The sequence below is a fragment of the Indicator indicator genome, chromosome 7 (assembly GCF_027791375.1).
Source record: "Indicator indicator isolate 239-I01 chromosome 7, UM_Iind_1.1, whole genome shotgun sequence".
Classification (NCBI taxonomy): Eukaryota; Metazoa; Chordata; class Aves; order Piciformes; family Indicatoridae; genus Indicator; species Indicator indicator.
In genome coordinates, this window is record NC_072016.1 from 23137719 (window position 1) to 23151735 (window position 14017).

Consider the following 14017-nt stretch of genomic DNA (forward strand, 5'->3'; position numbering starts at 1 on the left):
AGCTACTGAGCTCTGTGAGGAGAGACAGAAGCCTTGGGAAGATGAAAAAACAGGGGTTATTTGGCTGCCACACAGCTGCAGATGGTCATGCTTGGGAACTAAGAGGGCAACCAGGAACTCAGCTCCTGCCCCTTGCAAAGTAGTGTTGCCTCATGTGTGATGTTTTTGGTTCTCCATGGAGCCAGTGCCCAGGACTGTGTGAGAAATACCAGAAACCAGAATCACTACTTGATTACAGGACCTCACTTCCTGCAGAGCAGTGAAGTAGCCATAGTCACACACCTGCTCCAAGCTGATCTAGATGTCACCAGGGTTTCAGTGCTGGCTGAAGTCTGAGTAGTTGGGCTAGCTATTTCTCCATGTCCTTCTAACAAACTTAATGCTCTTTCAGTGCTTCCTAAATAAATGCTTCTCATAAAAAAAAAAAAAAAATTACTCCACACTGTAGAACAAATGATTTCCTTTGAACTGGCAGTGGAGACCACAAGGGCATTTGCCTATCCTGCAGGTGGTATGGGGCAGGCTCTGGCTGAGATGTATGTGAGAACACTAGTAAGGAGGTGGGGAAGGGACAGCATGTTATTGTAATACAAATATTACTTCTGAAAAACCAGGGGTGGGAAAAGGATGTAATATAACATCAGACTTGTAATAAAGAGGCCACAGAAGACCAACAACGGTGAAATTCAGGCAGTAGTTGAGAGAGACAAGACAAACCGATGAGGTGGAAGTAATCTAGGGACTTGAAGTTTATGGTTGTAGTTATTTCATGCACAATCATGCACAAACTAAATCTATAGATGATGGAGCCTATGCTGAAGTTTATGAACTTCATAATCTAAACATACCTGACTCATTCCAATCACTGAAAAGATTTCAGCCACCTGGGTTATTAGGATTTTTTTTTTCTTTTTTTTTCTCCTTAGGTATCTCTGAAAGTGATTGTTGACATGTTAGAGATCAGGCAGTACCTGGCTTAAAAGAAAAGCAGTTAATCTTAAGAAAACAAGAATATCTGCCAGTAGTGAAAATGAGATTTATATGCCTATTCCTATAATGTTAAACACTTTTGTACAGGCATTGCCTACCTTTACCAAAAGCACTCAGGTGACAGATTTCCTCTCCTTTTCAAACTGTTTGAAATCCGGAAATCTGTTTGCTGGTAACGTACTGAACAGAAGATCAGGCTTGTGAAATGTATTAAATTCTCATTAAAAAACTAAATTATCTAAACTGTATTTCACTTGTGCAGTCCTTGAGGGAGCAAGCCACACATACCTTAGACTGAATTTCACCTTTCCTGGGACTCTAAAGCCCAGGATCCTCTATTTCTCATCCTGTTGTGCTAAATTCTTTCAAAGAGGTGCACAGGGTTCAATGTAGGAAGGAAGTTGAAGGAGAAAAAGTTCACATTAATTTCACATAAGCCTCCAAATGTCCTTTGGTCTGACTGTTTCCATTAGCCTCAGACTGACATTTCCTTCCCTCATAGAGAGATGGGAGGAGATAATCATGGCATTAAAGATAAAATGTGTCTCTCTATCCAGCTCTGTATGTCTCATGCTTTGCTCACAGCTCCTGTGTGTTTTTACTCACATGAGAGCACCTCAGGACTCTGAGCAGCATGAGGGGCACTCTGGCTGTGAAACTGTACCTCTGGAGTTAAAGACATCATTTAAGATCAGTAGATGGGGAAACACGGGCACAGGCTAACCAACCTCCACATTAATTTGGGTTATCCTTGGCTGTGGGTTGATGCTGGTCAGAAGGGCATAGTGTAGCATGACTGAAACATATCATGGAAGCTCAGCATGGTTTGGCTACCTCTGGTTGTGGCATGGCTCATGGCTCAGCTAGAACCTACAGCCTCATCCTTATGAGCCTCATTTACTGGACAATTAGGATGCCAGGAGGTGCTTAAACACCTCTTAGAAATTTTACTTGATTCAGTAAATTCCTTTGTGACCCTGCAACACCATATGGTGAGGCTAATCAAGGGCTAAACCCTGTCCTGCCATTTGGACAGCAGGTGCTCTCCAATAGCAGGTGGCATGGCCCAGCAAGCAGGAGTGCAGTACATAAATGCAGTCAATTTTAAACACAGCTAATTATGATCAGAGTTTCAACAAAAGTATCTGCAATGAATTAAAAAAAAAAATATCTAACTAGCTACAGTGGTGTAGTATTCAGTTGCAGACTACAAATTATGGTGGTGTTTCAATTAGTTTCCTGCCAATTAGCCCAAAACTGAGTGTGAGTGTAGGTGAGTCTCAAGACTGTTTTCCAGTGCATGAATTCCAAGGAACTAAAGGATATTTCCCTGGATACATCCATCTGAGCCTGCTCTGAGAGCCATCAGGTGCCTGCTGGATGCTGTGCAAGTGTTTTCTTACATACAGGGCTCAAAGTACATTTATACTCATATATTGCAGCTCCTACTGTTACACAAACCCCAGTCCTCTCAGACCAGCCCAACAATCAGACCAGCACCTACTCCCCTATCTCCTTTACTATGAAAGCTTACTGAGGGAAAATATATTAAACGTAAGCAATCAGCTTCTGCTGGCATCCTCTCTTGCTGCTGGCTACTTCTGTGCTTTGGGACTTCCTGAGCCAGGGTTACAGCTTTGTGGTTAATAAGCCTGACAGGATTTTTTATTTTTTAATGTGGTTTTGATCTTATTTATACATTTGACAGCTAGAATGTCCTGTGATGAGTTTCAGTCTGCTATGTGAAATATTTGATTATCTTACCCCAGAAATTTTTATTCAAAATTCCCTGCTTCTAGAAGGAAAACATTGTAGAAGCAATTAATATTTCCTCCCTTATTCATGTAATTAATTTTGTTATAGGCCACTATCACATCTGCCCTCAGTGATGTCTTCCACAGGAGATGGAACACCAATGCACAAAGTCTTGTTTCACAGAGAAACTATCTCTTTCCTTTCGTAATTCCTTTCTTTTTTGACTTCTGTTTTATATTTTTGGAGTGTAAGGATGATATAATGATGTTTTCATTTTGGTTTCCTGTCTCTACTTCCAAATCCAATATTTACCTTCCCCCTTCCCCTTTTTAGTTATTATGACCACTGTTGCTAGCTAATTTCATAGAATCGTGGAATAGACTCTGTTGGAAAGGACCTCTAGAGGTCATCTGATCCAACCCCCCTGCAGTAAGCAGGGGCATCCCCAACTAGATAAGGTTGCTCGGAGCCTCAGCAAGTTTGATCTTGAGTGTCTCTACATATGAAGCCTCCACCACCTCCCCGGGCAACCTTTTCCAGTGTTCCACCACCTTCATAGTAAAGAACCTCTTCCTAATATCCAATCTAAATCTACCCATCTCTAGTTTAAAATCATTGCCACTTGTCCTAGTGCTACAGGCCTTTTGTAAATAGGTACTGGAACTGGAAGGCCACTGTAAGATCTACCCAGAGCCTTCTGTTCTCCAGGCTGAACAGTGCTTACTCTCTTAGCCTGTCTTCATAGGAGAGGTGCTCCAGCCCTCTGATCATTTTTGTGCCCCAAATCTACTACTGAATATGTACCATTTGGGGTGTCTTTCACTGAACACTTGAGACTGCAGTTGCCGGTGCTCATGTCTGGTTTTACTTTTCTTACTCTGAATCAGGGAACTGCTGTTCACTTCCCTGTAGAAGACTAACTTAATGAAGTGGGTTTAGTTCTTTCAAATTCTGAAAGTTGTTGGTGCTATTGGATACTGGTTTTCTTTATTTAACTCAAGTCACTTTTACCTCAGTGTAATTAAAGCAATGCAAACACATGGGGTAGTCAAGTGGCCAGAGAAGTAACCACACCTGTGCAAGGTATTCCTTGATATGTGCAACTACTGTGTATTGAAAAACTGCAACTTTAGCACAGTATGTTGGAAAGCAGCTTGGATCCGTTTATTATCTGTTATTCTAGTTTCTGTCCAGCAGAATTCGCTTTTATGTATTTCCTTGATGAAATTTCTACAACTGCCTAAGACTTAACAGTGTTGAGATGTCAATTACTGTGAACACTATGGGAGAATTAACCTCTTTCCTAGGTGTGAATGGAACGGTCCCTTGGCTCCCAGCTGCCCACAAGTATTTCTGTTAGCGAAATCTCTAGGAGACAAGAGTACAAAAATGAAGAAAACCTTTGGTTTTCATCTTACTTAAAACATCCATTAAATTTATGGCTATGATCTACTTTCCTGTAGACATGGGCTTTGGATGGGTTAGCTGGGCACGCAAGGTCCATTTTTACCTTTTATTTAAGAAAAAAAAGGAAAAAATCAACAATTACTGTATTTTACTTATCTAAGTTCATGGCATAGAAGCAAAGCCTCCAAAGAATGCTCAGGCTTGCTGCTCTGATCTCCTCATTGGCCACAGCTGTATGCATGGGCAGTGCTTTTAAATGGGGATGGCTGAGGGTGTTCTTTTCTCTTGCACGGCAGTGTTGGTTGTCTGCTCACCTGGGCTGCAGATCAGAGACTAACTTCTCATGGATGTGGTTGCCTGAACTTCAGTTTTGGGTTATCAGGAAAAGACCAAATAAATGCTTATTGAGGTAAGTGTTCCTCGGCATGTTCGGTTACTGAAAGTGTTTCCTGAAGCTTGTAAAAGAATTGCAAGAGCTATTTAGCTATGTAGCTTGGTAGGTTGTATCAGGGCAAGTTTTCTTTGAAGCGTTTTTGAGTTACGGGTGTTGAGGAAGAGCAATTATTGCCTTACTTTCAGTAAAACAAAAATGTTTGGTGAATTGGTGTGGGCCCAAAAGCTGGTGTTGCCAAGACAAGAGTTTGCAAATGTTCTGTTTCTCTAAATTCAGGAGGTGAATACTGGAGAAAAGCAAGGGTGGATGCATGTACAAATTATGTACTACATGCTTCTTGAGAACAAGGATTTTATACGTTCTTCCAGTCAGGAGGTTTCTTTGGCTCTTGATTTCTTAGTTCTTGGTAGAAAGATGTAATAGCATTCAGCCCATGGTGTTTCCGGTTGTTCTCTTGCCCACGTCTCTTTCGCGCATCCTTCCTCAGAGAGATATGGTGAAAGGAAAAGCCTTTTTAACTTGACTTATGTGGCAGTGAATGTTCCATGTATGGGGGCCTTAAGCAAGGCTGCGCAAGCATAATATGTGGATTGTTTGTCCTTCCTAGTTGTGATTTAAGGTCTGATTCACATGCCTGTTGATATACTGGGAGGATCTGAAACTGGGGGTTTGATGTGATGTGATGTAACTTGAAAAATAGTAACCTCGATGTAGTGTTTAAATTATGTTTCTGTGAAGAATGATGAAATAGCTTTTTAACTTCAAAGCATCAATGTTATATGAAACTCCAAACATCAGGCTTGCTGTGTCATGTAAATGGTTACTGCAGTAAAGAACTCCAAGCACCAAATATGCGCCATGCTAGTAAAGCAGATGGGGCATGGAAGAACAGTGTTCTGGTGTGTGTGGTGTTTCTGTTTGTTTTAAATAAAGGGAATCCCTCATGTTCAGAGGCAGGATACCTGAAGTACAATGTTAATTTTATGACTGACTTCTTTTAACTTACAATCACAACAGTATTGGCAGTCTAAATAGAAAACCTGCTTGCCATTGTACTTTCATAAGGCATGGGAGAAGACCATTGCAAACAACAAATGAGCATTTAGTAAGCCTAGTTCTTGCCATTTTTCTGGTGATTGTGAATTAGACCCAAGCCCCTAAATCCGAAGTGCATTTAAATAACCTAAAAGTGACAAATGTTATTTTTCCTTATAGCAAGTCTCTGGCACCTAAGCTTTCCTATCCAGCTATTAAGAGTAGAAGTGTATTTGTTGTACTATAAGAGCGTTTTCTTCAGAAGAATGCTAGACAATACCAGGCTCTTAAAAACTAAGAGCTGGCACCATTAATCCATGTTGGTCCACCACCGGAGGAGACAGGGTGAAGCATTCTCATTTAAGATGCAATCAGGGTTGTTGCAGTTGAGGGACTTGGCTGTAGTGGAGAATCTCTTTGTGTGCTCTGGGGCAGGTTTGCACCATAAACCTACTGCATGTGGCTGGCCAGTCCATAACCACGAGCCCAAGGCAGCTGGTAGTAAAACTTCAAAAGGAAGGAAAAGTTCAAGAAAACCATACCACACTCTTGCTGGTTTTGTTGGATTTTTTTTTTTTTGCAATACTTTAATACAGCATTAAAATGCTAGAATACTAGAGGAAAGCTCTATACTATCCAGCAAATAAGGCACATGACGGAATGCCATTTTATGGACAATTCACAACAGAGGTTTTACAGCCCCTTCAGCAGCACAGTCACCAGATGAGCAAGCTGTTGTCTTGATTGCTGAAGCAGAACTGGTACCTCTGAAGCCTTTGTCCATAGGTTTTGTTTGTTTTAGCTGTACAAGTTTATTAACAGTTACAGAAAAAGAAATTATACAAATTGCCAACTGAATCTGACAAGGTCAGTGGGTACAGCTAAACAAATGTAATAATAATTAGTTTTTTTTTAAAGCTGAAGAAATTAATAAGATACAGTGTTAGTTTTAGCACTAGTACACAGCGCAATGAGTGCTGTACTAAATAACCTTTTAAAGGAAACAAGAATCCAGTATAGGGTTGGGCAGACCTCCCACATTAGCATGGTAAAATCTCAAACTAAAACCCCAATCCTTCATAATATACTCAAACTACATGAAATGTAAAGTGTAAAAATGCTTCCAATACGTGCACATGCATATTCTATATTGCTATGAGTTCTATTCAAAATAAACAAAAATCCCTACAATAATCTACTTCTGTCCTTTTCTCTTGCATCCTTTGATTGATATTATTGCTGTAGCCAATACTGCATAGCTGAGCTCACAGTCTGCAAAGAGTTGTGAAAATCGAGTTGTCAAACAGTGTCCCAAACAGCCCTCTTCCCCTCTGGTTATGGGAAAGGAAAGAACTACCATTTGAAACTCAACACTTGTGCTTTGGAGAGTCTGAAAGCCAAATCTTTACAGTGCTTTCAGCACCTTCCGTGTCTCTCACAAGGCCATAAAGTGACAGTATACTGTTATTGCTTCTCACTTGCTATATGTCTAGTGATAGGTTTTCCTAGCAATCCTTCCCCAAATACACATAAATAAACTGTATAAGCATTTTCATATAAGTCTAAGCAATTGAATAATACATTGGTTACTTAATACTGATATTTTCATCCAAGGATAACAAAAACAATATGGCTTAAAGAATTGCAAGGGTTTTTTTGTCAGAATTATGTACCAACTTTCATATAATATTTTATGTAGACAATATTTCCTTCTTAATGTAGTTCTGTTGCATACTTTATACAGACAAAAGCATTGTAAAAAAAAAAAAAGGTAAATTACTTCCATAAATATTTTCTTGAGGATACATCCTTAATTCTGCAAAATACTTAAGAAAACTCTTACCTCTGTTAGTATCCTAGTTGAGAGGAAGGCCCTTCTGAAAGCTTCCAAATTGTAAAAACTTTTTCCCCAAAAGCAAACAATACTCTTTTAAAAAGGCCCTCAAATATATACAAAAAAGTTACTGCAAAGAATTTCCAGATAACAATTCAGTATTACAAGAAATATTTGTAACCATTCAAAAATTTTAACATCTAAAAAGGTTTCCAAAATACACACATAGTATTAAAAAAAAAATTGAAAGAAACTCTATGTCAAGTATAACTCAAGATAAATACACTTCTGCAAGTAAAACTGTAAAATACTTCATACATGGGTAAACATTTATATCAATCATCTATAGCTAGTAACTGCACACGATTGTCCCTTTGAAATTCATCCTAGAAACACAAGCCATCGTCCCTATATCTAAGACCTCAAACAGCCCTCTGAGCACTTCAGCAATATAGCAAACTGAATGGACACCAGTGGTTTTGTGGATAGGAAAGAGGTTACAGGTTGAAGCCCAATCAGGAGTGGAGCAATATCTTACAGAATGATTTTTGTATGGGGATAGTTCCATCACATTTTAAAATGTTGGCAAAGGCAAGTGGAAAATGTATGTTAATTCACTTAACTTGAAAAACACATGTTGTTGATTTATTGCATACTGTTCTGTGGACAACTCTTAGGTTCCATACTAGGGGAAAAAAATATTCTATATAACTACAGGACAAAGAGCTAATCTAGGAAGTCTGACGTTTCCAAAAGCCCACTACTTTTAATGTTTTAAGTAGTTTTGCTAGAGCATCACAGGTGTGCAACCCATGTATAGTCTAAATTTCATATTATGCATAAAGGCAAAACATTGAGAATACTTCTCGGTATAAGGCTTCTCTCAGACATACATAACTTCACATTTTTAATTTACAGACTAAGTCCCATATAATGGGGAACTTCAAAATACACCTGTTTTCAGAAATAATATATACTTTTGTGTATTTATCTGAATTAAAAAGTAACTTTGAGTCAAAAAAGGCCTCCAGCTTTGCTTGTGTGGCATCATTTTGTTTGTGGTAGCAGCAGTAGAACCTGGATAAAATGGGGCTGTTCTTTTAACTGGAGGGATTTTTCTTCATCACCATTAAATGAAGTATTTGCAACAACTTCACTGGAGCTGCATCAAGTTAAAACAACTAAAAACCTATACCACACATTTTAAATCACTGATACTTTTCTCCAGAGCAGTGCTGATGCCAGGGACAAATTCTATGTGAAATGTTCTGACCAACTGAAGAAACTAATTGTGTTTAAGTTGTGCTTTTTAAAAAGAAATATATGGAAGTTTAAAAATCTCTGAAGAAGAGGGGAAAAGAGGGAGGAAAAAAGTAGCGTGTTGCTGGATGGATTGGAAGGAAAGTAGCAGAAAGCATCTGTGGTTAAAAATTCAGTCTGCCAAATAAATGTACAGAACTAAATTTCTTTCTGGTACACTCCTAAAGAATACTGAGTTTAGAGAGGCCTGTATTGATGTAGAACTCTTTTCATTAATGTTTGCTTTGTTTCTTGTAAGACTGCCTGAAAATGCTTTCAAGGATTACTAGCTGATGTTCTAAATGTAGAGCTGGTTGAAGAGAACATCAGAAAACAGTCAGAAAAATCTAAGTAGTATATCAACTCCTACTCTTTCCTGTAAAAAATCTGAATTTTAAAATTGAGTTTTCCATTTTGGAAAGAGTTAGTTAGGTCTATAGGAGAATTACCTTGCAGGGGTGTGGTGGTGTAGGGGGAGAAGAGAAGAAATACATTTTAAATTTATTTCTTTCAGTAAAAACTCAGAAGTTTCCCTTCTGTGAGGTGAACCAAAAGCCAATGATCATAAGCTATTGTACCTTACTTCTGTGGATGTTTTTCTCCAGCAGCTTACAAAATATGTATGGATGAGCATGGAGCAAATGTGCAGGGCCAATTGTTACAATCCTATGAGCTAAACTGATGCAGGGAGGGACAAAGGAACACTCCCCTGTGTGTGCTTGGTACTGACCTTCCCCAGGCACTAGCTCCCTAGGGAGACAGGTGTCAGCCCTCTGTAGTGAGAACAAAAAACAAGGGTATGCCCTCATGCAGCAGGCAGGAAGCTAGAGTTCAGCCCAATGGTTGCAGAGGGAAGGTGGTGGCTGCTCTCCAGGGGTCCCTGGTCATTCTCTCTCCTCACCCCACTTTTGGCAGGGATGGCAAGGCAAGCCAGCTTATTCCAGCCCTGGTGTGCCCAGGGTGTGTTTGCATCTGCATCCCACATTGGGACAGAGTGAGGCAGTACAAGCTATGGCAGTGTTGCTTCTTGCTTCTCCTCATGCTTTGCTCTATATCTGCTTTTCCCCAGCATGAGTGCAGGGAAAAATCTGTTCTTCTCCTCTTTATTTCAAATATGCTAAATGTTACTTAAACACTTTAAGTCTGCTGCCTAGGAAAATATCAGTGACATAAATATTGAACTCATATAAGTATGCTCTTAAGAATTATTATTCTACACCTATAGATACTGTGTTAAAGTTGTTCATGCATATTTTTCATTAACACCTAAAATTTCAAAGTAAAGGCATTGCCATGCAGTGCTGAATTTGGATAAAAAAATTTTAACAGGGCACTGTCATGAAAAAGGCAACAGCTACATGTAATGGTATCTTTTAGTTGGCCTTTTCAGAACCTGGTGGTGTGCTGTATATTGACATAGCTCTATCAAGGTGTGCTGCTTTGCTGATCTAGTGGTTATCATAAGACAGAAATAATTTCAACATAGAAAAAATGGTTGATAGCAACATATTAATTTCAGGGAGAAAATTACATTTTTCCTTTCATCTAAGGAGGTTTCTCCACATGCTTGATGTTGTTGGTTTTGTTTCATGGTGGTGGTATTTATGTTTGGGTGGGTTTGGTTGGTGGCGGCTTTTTTGTTGTTGTTTGGTTGGGTTTTTTTCCCATGTACTACTAAGTGCTGAAGATGAAAAAAGAGATATGGTTTAGTGTGTTGCTCTTTCAAACTTACTCATATTTGAAACAAGCTATTGAGATAATACTAGAGGTCAAGCTTTGAAAATCCCCCTCTAGATTTGCTGGTGTATTTTCTTATTGTCTTGGAGGATTTAATATCTTTGTTTGGAGACTTTGTCCTTAAGGTAATTTGTGAGTCAGTGCAAAAGAATGCATTTCCATTTGAAAATGCTGAAACTGCTGCTTTACTGAGGCAACTGAACTCTTAGAGTTAACTTCCAAGAACATTATTTTCAGATATTTTAGTTGATGAGCTGGTCAACTAGGCAAACCAGTTAAAAAGTGATTAATTTAGTTAGCACTATTTTAGCATTACAAAGCACTTTCCAACCAGTGCTATCAAAAGCCTTTAAATCTTAAGTAAGCCTCACAGCTCTCCTGTGAGGCAGGTATACTGAAGTAGTAATAATCCCATTTTGCAGTTGGGAAAACAGGTTTGGAAGGCTATTGTGACTTACTCAAAATCAGGCAGGTAATCAAAGAGCTGTGCTCAGAAGCCAGGGTCCCCATCTTCATCTGTTGTTCCAGAAGTGATCCAAAAGGCTGGATCGCTTGAGCTACCCATAAACAATGAAGTCTGTGAGATAAGTACATGGCACTATTGTCAGAATAAGCAGGAACAGTTTTGCCTTATAAGAAAGCAGGGAAATGGCAAAAGTTTCACTGTGAAAAGCTTCACATTTCCTGTATGAATGCTGACTGTAAGCTTTCAATTTGCTTTATAAGCGCTTGACTGTACATACTGGTAATGACCTGTTATTGCTTGGCATAAAACCTCCTCTGTCTCAGATAATGGATTTAATCCTCAAACCACATTTAATTCATGTCAAGTTATTTAGGATTTGAAGTATTTCCACTAAGTATCATTCACACAAACCAATCTCTCTAAAGGAAACTTCATAAAAATAGAAATTGTTGTTTAAAATACCCCTCCAAACAAACATTATCCCTGTGATATTTTTTTTAGTGACTGCTTCAAGTGATTTGCTGCCTGTGTCCTTTTGCCAATATATACTTCTGTAGACATACAAATAGGATACTGTCTCGAGGTACTTTCAGTTGATATTTCCCAATCCCTGATGAGATACTTCTTTGCAGCAGGATGCCCCTGTACAAAGTTCTACCTGAAACGGGACAATGAAATATAACTCCTACATTACTCAGGTATGTAGGTGTTTCAGGAAGATGTAAAGAGGGAAGGTTATACAGAGTGTTCTCCATGCTGCAAAACACCCCTATGGCTAACAAGTTTTATAACAAATTTTTACAGTAGAAAACAGGACACACAAATATTTCCAGAAAGTGGCTTTAAAACTATTATAAATAGTATGCTTGGCTAATCTTTCAATCTAGGATTTTGGGGACAGTTTTAAGTATTCTTATCCCCCCCTTGTTCACAGTAAATTTAATGTGCTTGTGGCCTAATGACTACCCCATACACATACGGGGACCATTTCAGTGGGATTATATGACAAGAGAAAGATCTATTAGTTGCACAATCAAGCCAATTTTGCCTCCTCCAAAAACCTCTTGGAATCTCTCATGATGCTCTGGGTCTCATTATGGCATTCCCTTCTAAACAACCCACACCCTCAAACAATTATTCACTTTTTTTGCTACATCCTGCAAAAATAATTTTGCCTAAGCCTTGCTCAAGTGATGGTAACAAATAGAAAAAGTCCAAGAAATTAGCAGCACAAAACTCTCAGGCTTTCTGAAAGTGGAAAAACCAATTTTCCTCCTTTTATGCTGTGGCTTGTTTTGTCTTCCTTTGTCTTGTCATATAATAAGCATAATGTTCACGCTGTGGGTGAGTGCTTGCAATTAGTGCTCCCACAGTTATTTAACCTCTGCAAAAGCCATACATATAACATAGACTCCTTGTGAATACTATACCTTGCCTATGAAATAGTACTTCATTTCACCTGGCCATGACAATAAGGTTTGTGTAAACAATCTGCAGAACCTGTGGCCGTGGTTCTGTTGTGAACACTATCGGTAACGCTTTATGTATGTGTGTGTACATATATATATATATATATATATAAATTTACATATATATGTATGCATACAAATCATAGTCCTGTAAATACCTGTGCATGCACAGGAGAAACGTTACATTCTATTAATGGTAAGGCATATTATTAGATAGGCAGTATTGGCAATTATTGTAGCTTTTCTCTCCGTTTGTTGCGTTGCTGTTGATCGTGTGCTGCCAGAGGGTCTTCAAGGATGACGGGGATGGGAAAGGCCGCTTTCAAGGTTTATTGCACACGGCGACAGTAGTAGCCCAAAACTTTGCACTTCTCACACAGGTGCTGGGGATGTTCTTTGCTCTGATCCGAAACATCCAGGCCATCCGGCTTTTCCAGGGGCCTCTGTAATGAGGGGAAGGAAATGAGATTAAATCCACGTTTTTGTCACTATTACTCTTATGCACGTGAAGCCTATTTTTATGCCTAGATCAGCTTTCTCCTAATAATTATAAAGATACTGTATTTCTTTCCTGAAGGGTTTAAATGTATTTTTCAGGTCTGCATTGGTTCAGAGTGGCCTCACAACTTAAGGCAGTTCTTCTTAAAGGTGGTGGTAAATGAACAACTGAATTGGGGACTGTATTTATGAAAGGAGTGACATAAGAATTGATTCTTCTGCCTCCAGTACCTTAAGTGGACCAAAGACGTTAGTCTCAAGCATGGGAATCCCATTACCCAACAATGTTAGGATTAGCTGCTAGGACAAGAAAACTGTCTTAACCGTGCACAGAGATTACACAGCCAAATTAAGTTCTCTGAATACTTAATCTCATACTTCTGAGGTTTCAGTATTTGAAGTAGAGCAGCTGTAAAGCCATTAATAAAAAAACCCACTAAACATAAATGACCCAACCTTACAACACAACCTTTTGCCCTGAATCTGGGTAATATATTGACTTTCTATTTTTTTTAATAACATTTATGAAATTGCAGGGGTAGAGGTATATTTGGCTAAACAAGGGAATGAAACTGCTTTGTTGTTAGATCTTTACTCTTTAATTTTACGTAATATGTAAAGGGTTTCACAATCATTCTGAAAACAAAATACTCATGTTAAATATTGCTATGAGGTTAAGTGTTTAGAAAGTCTAACAAGCAGAGCTAATACAGATGTGAGATAAAACACAGCATAAATTGCACCACTTGTTTGAAAAAGCAAACACAATTCCCTAATCCATAATTTCTTTTTTTTTTTTTTTTCAGTGTGTGAAAGGTACCTGACAGGCTACTTCACTGCACTGTGCCTTCCCTTGAAGATGGCAGTTGTGCTATGGAATTATGGTATATTCACATGGTGTAGTGTAAAATCCAAAAACAAGCCATAATCCTCTCACCACTTTCACATGGGTACTAGACTCTTGCTTATCTGTTACAAAATAAGATTCCCAGAGCAGGAACTGGTTAAATACAAGTTAGAAAATTGACTATTTACGTTTTCACATCTTTCCCAAATCCTAATGAATTTCCTTTATCTGTAAAATCTAAAGGTACACTTGATCATCTAAATTTTAATTTCTAAGTTCTTAATTT

At 38.7% G+C, this 14017-nt stretch overlaps 1 protein-coding gene across 1 annotated transcript in view; it reads right to left on the bottom strand.

Moving 5' to 3' along the window:
* Positions 1–12715: 12715 nt before the first annotated feature.
* The window catches only part of ZCCHC24 (zinc finger CCHC-type containing 24), a 99827-nt gene continuing 98525 nt past the window's right edge, over positions 12716–14017 (bottom strand). Inside the window, exon 4 of the mRNA XM_054382533.1 lies at positions 12716–12829. Within this exon, the coding sequence (XP_054238508.1) occupies positions 12716–12829 (114 nt within the window). The remainder of the gene's footprint in view (positions 12830–14017) is intronic.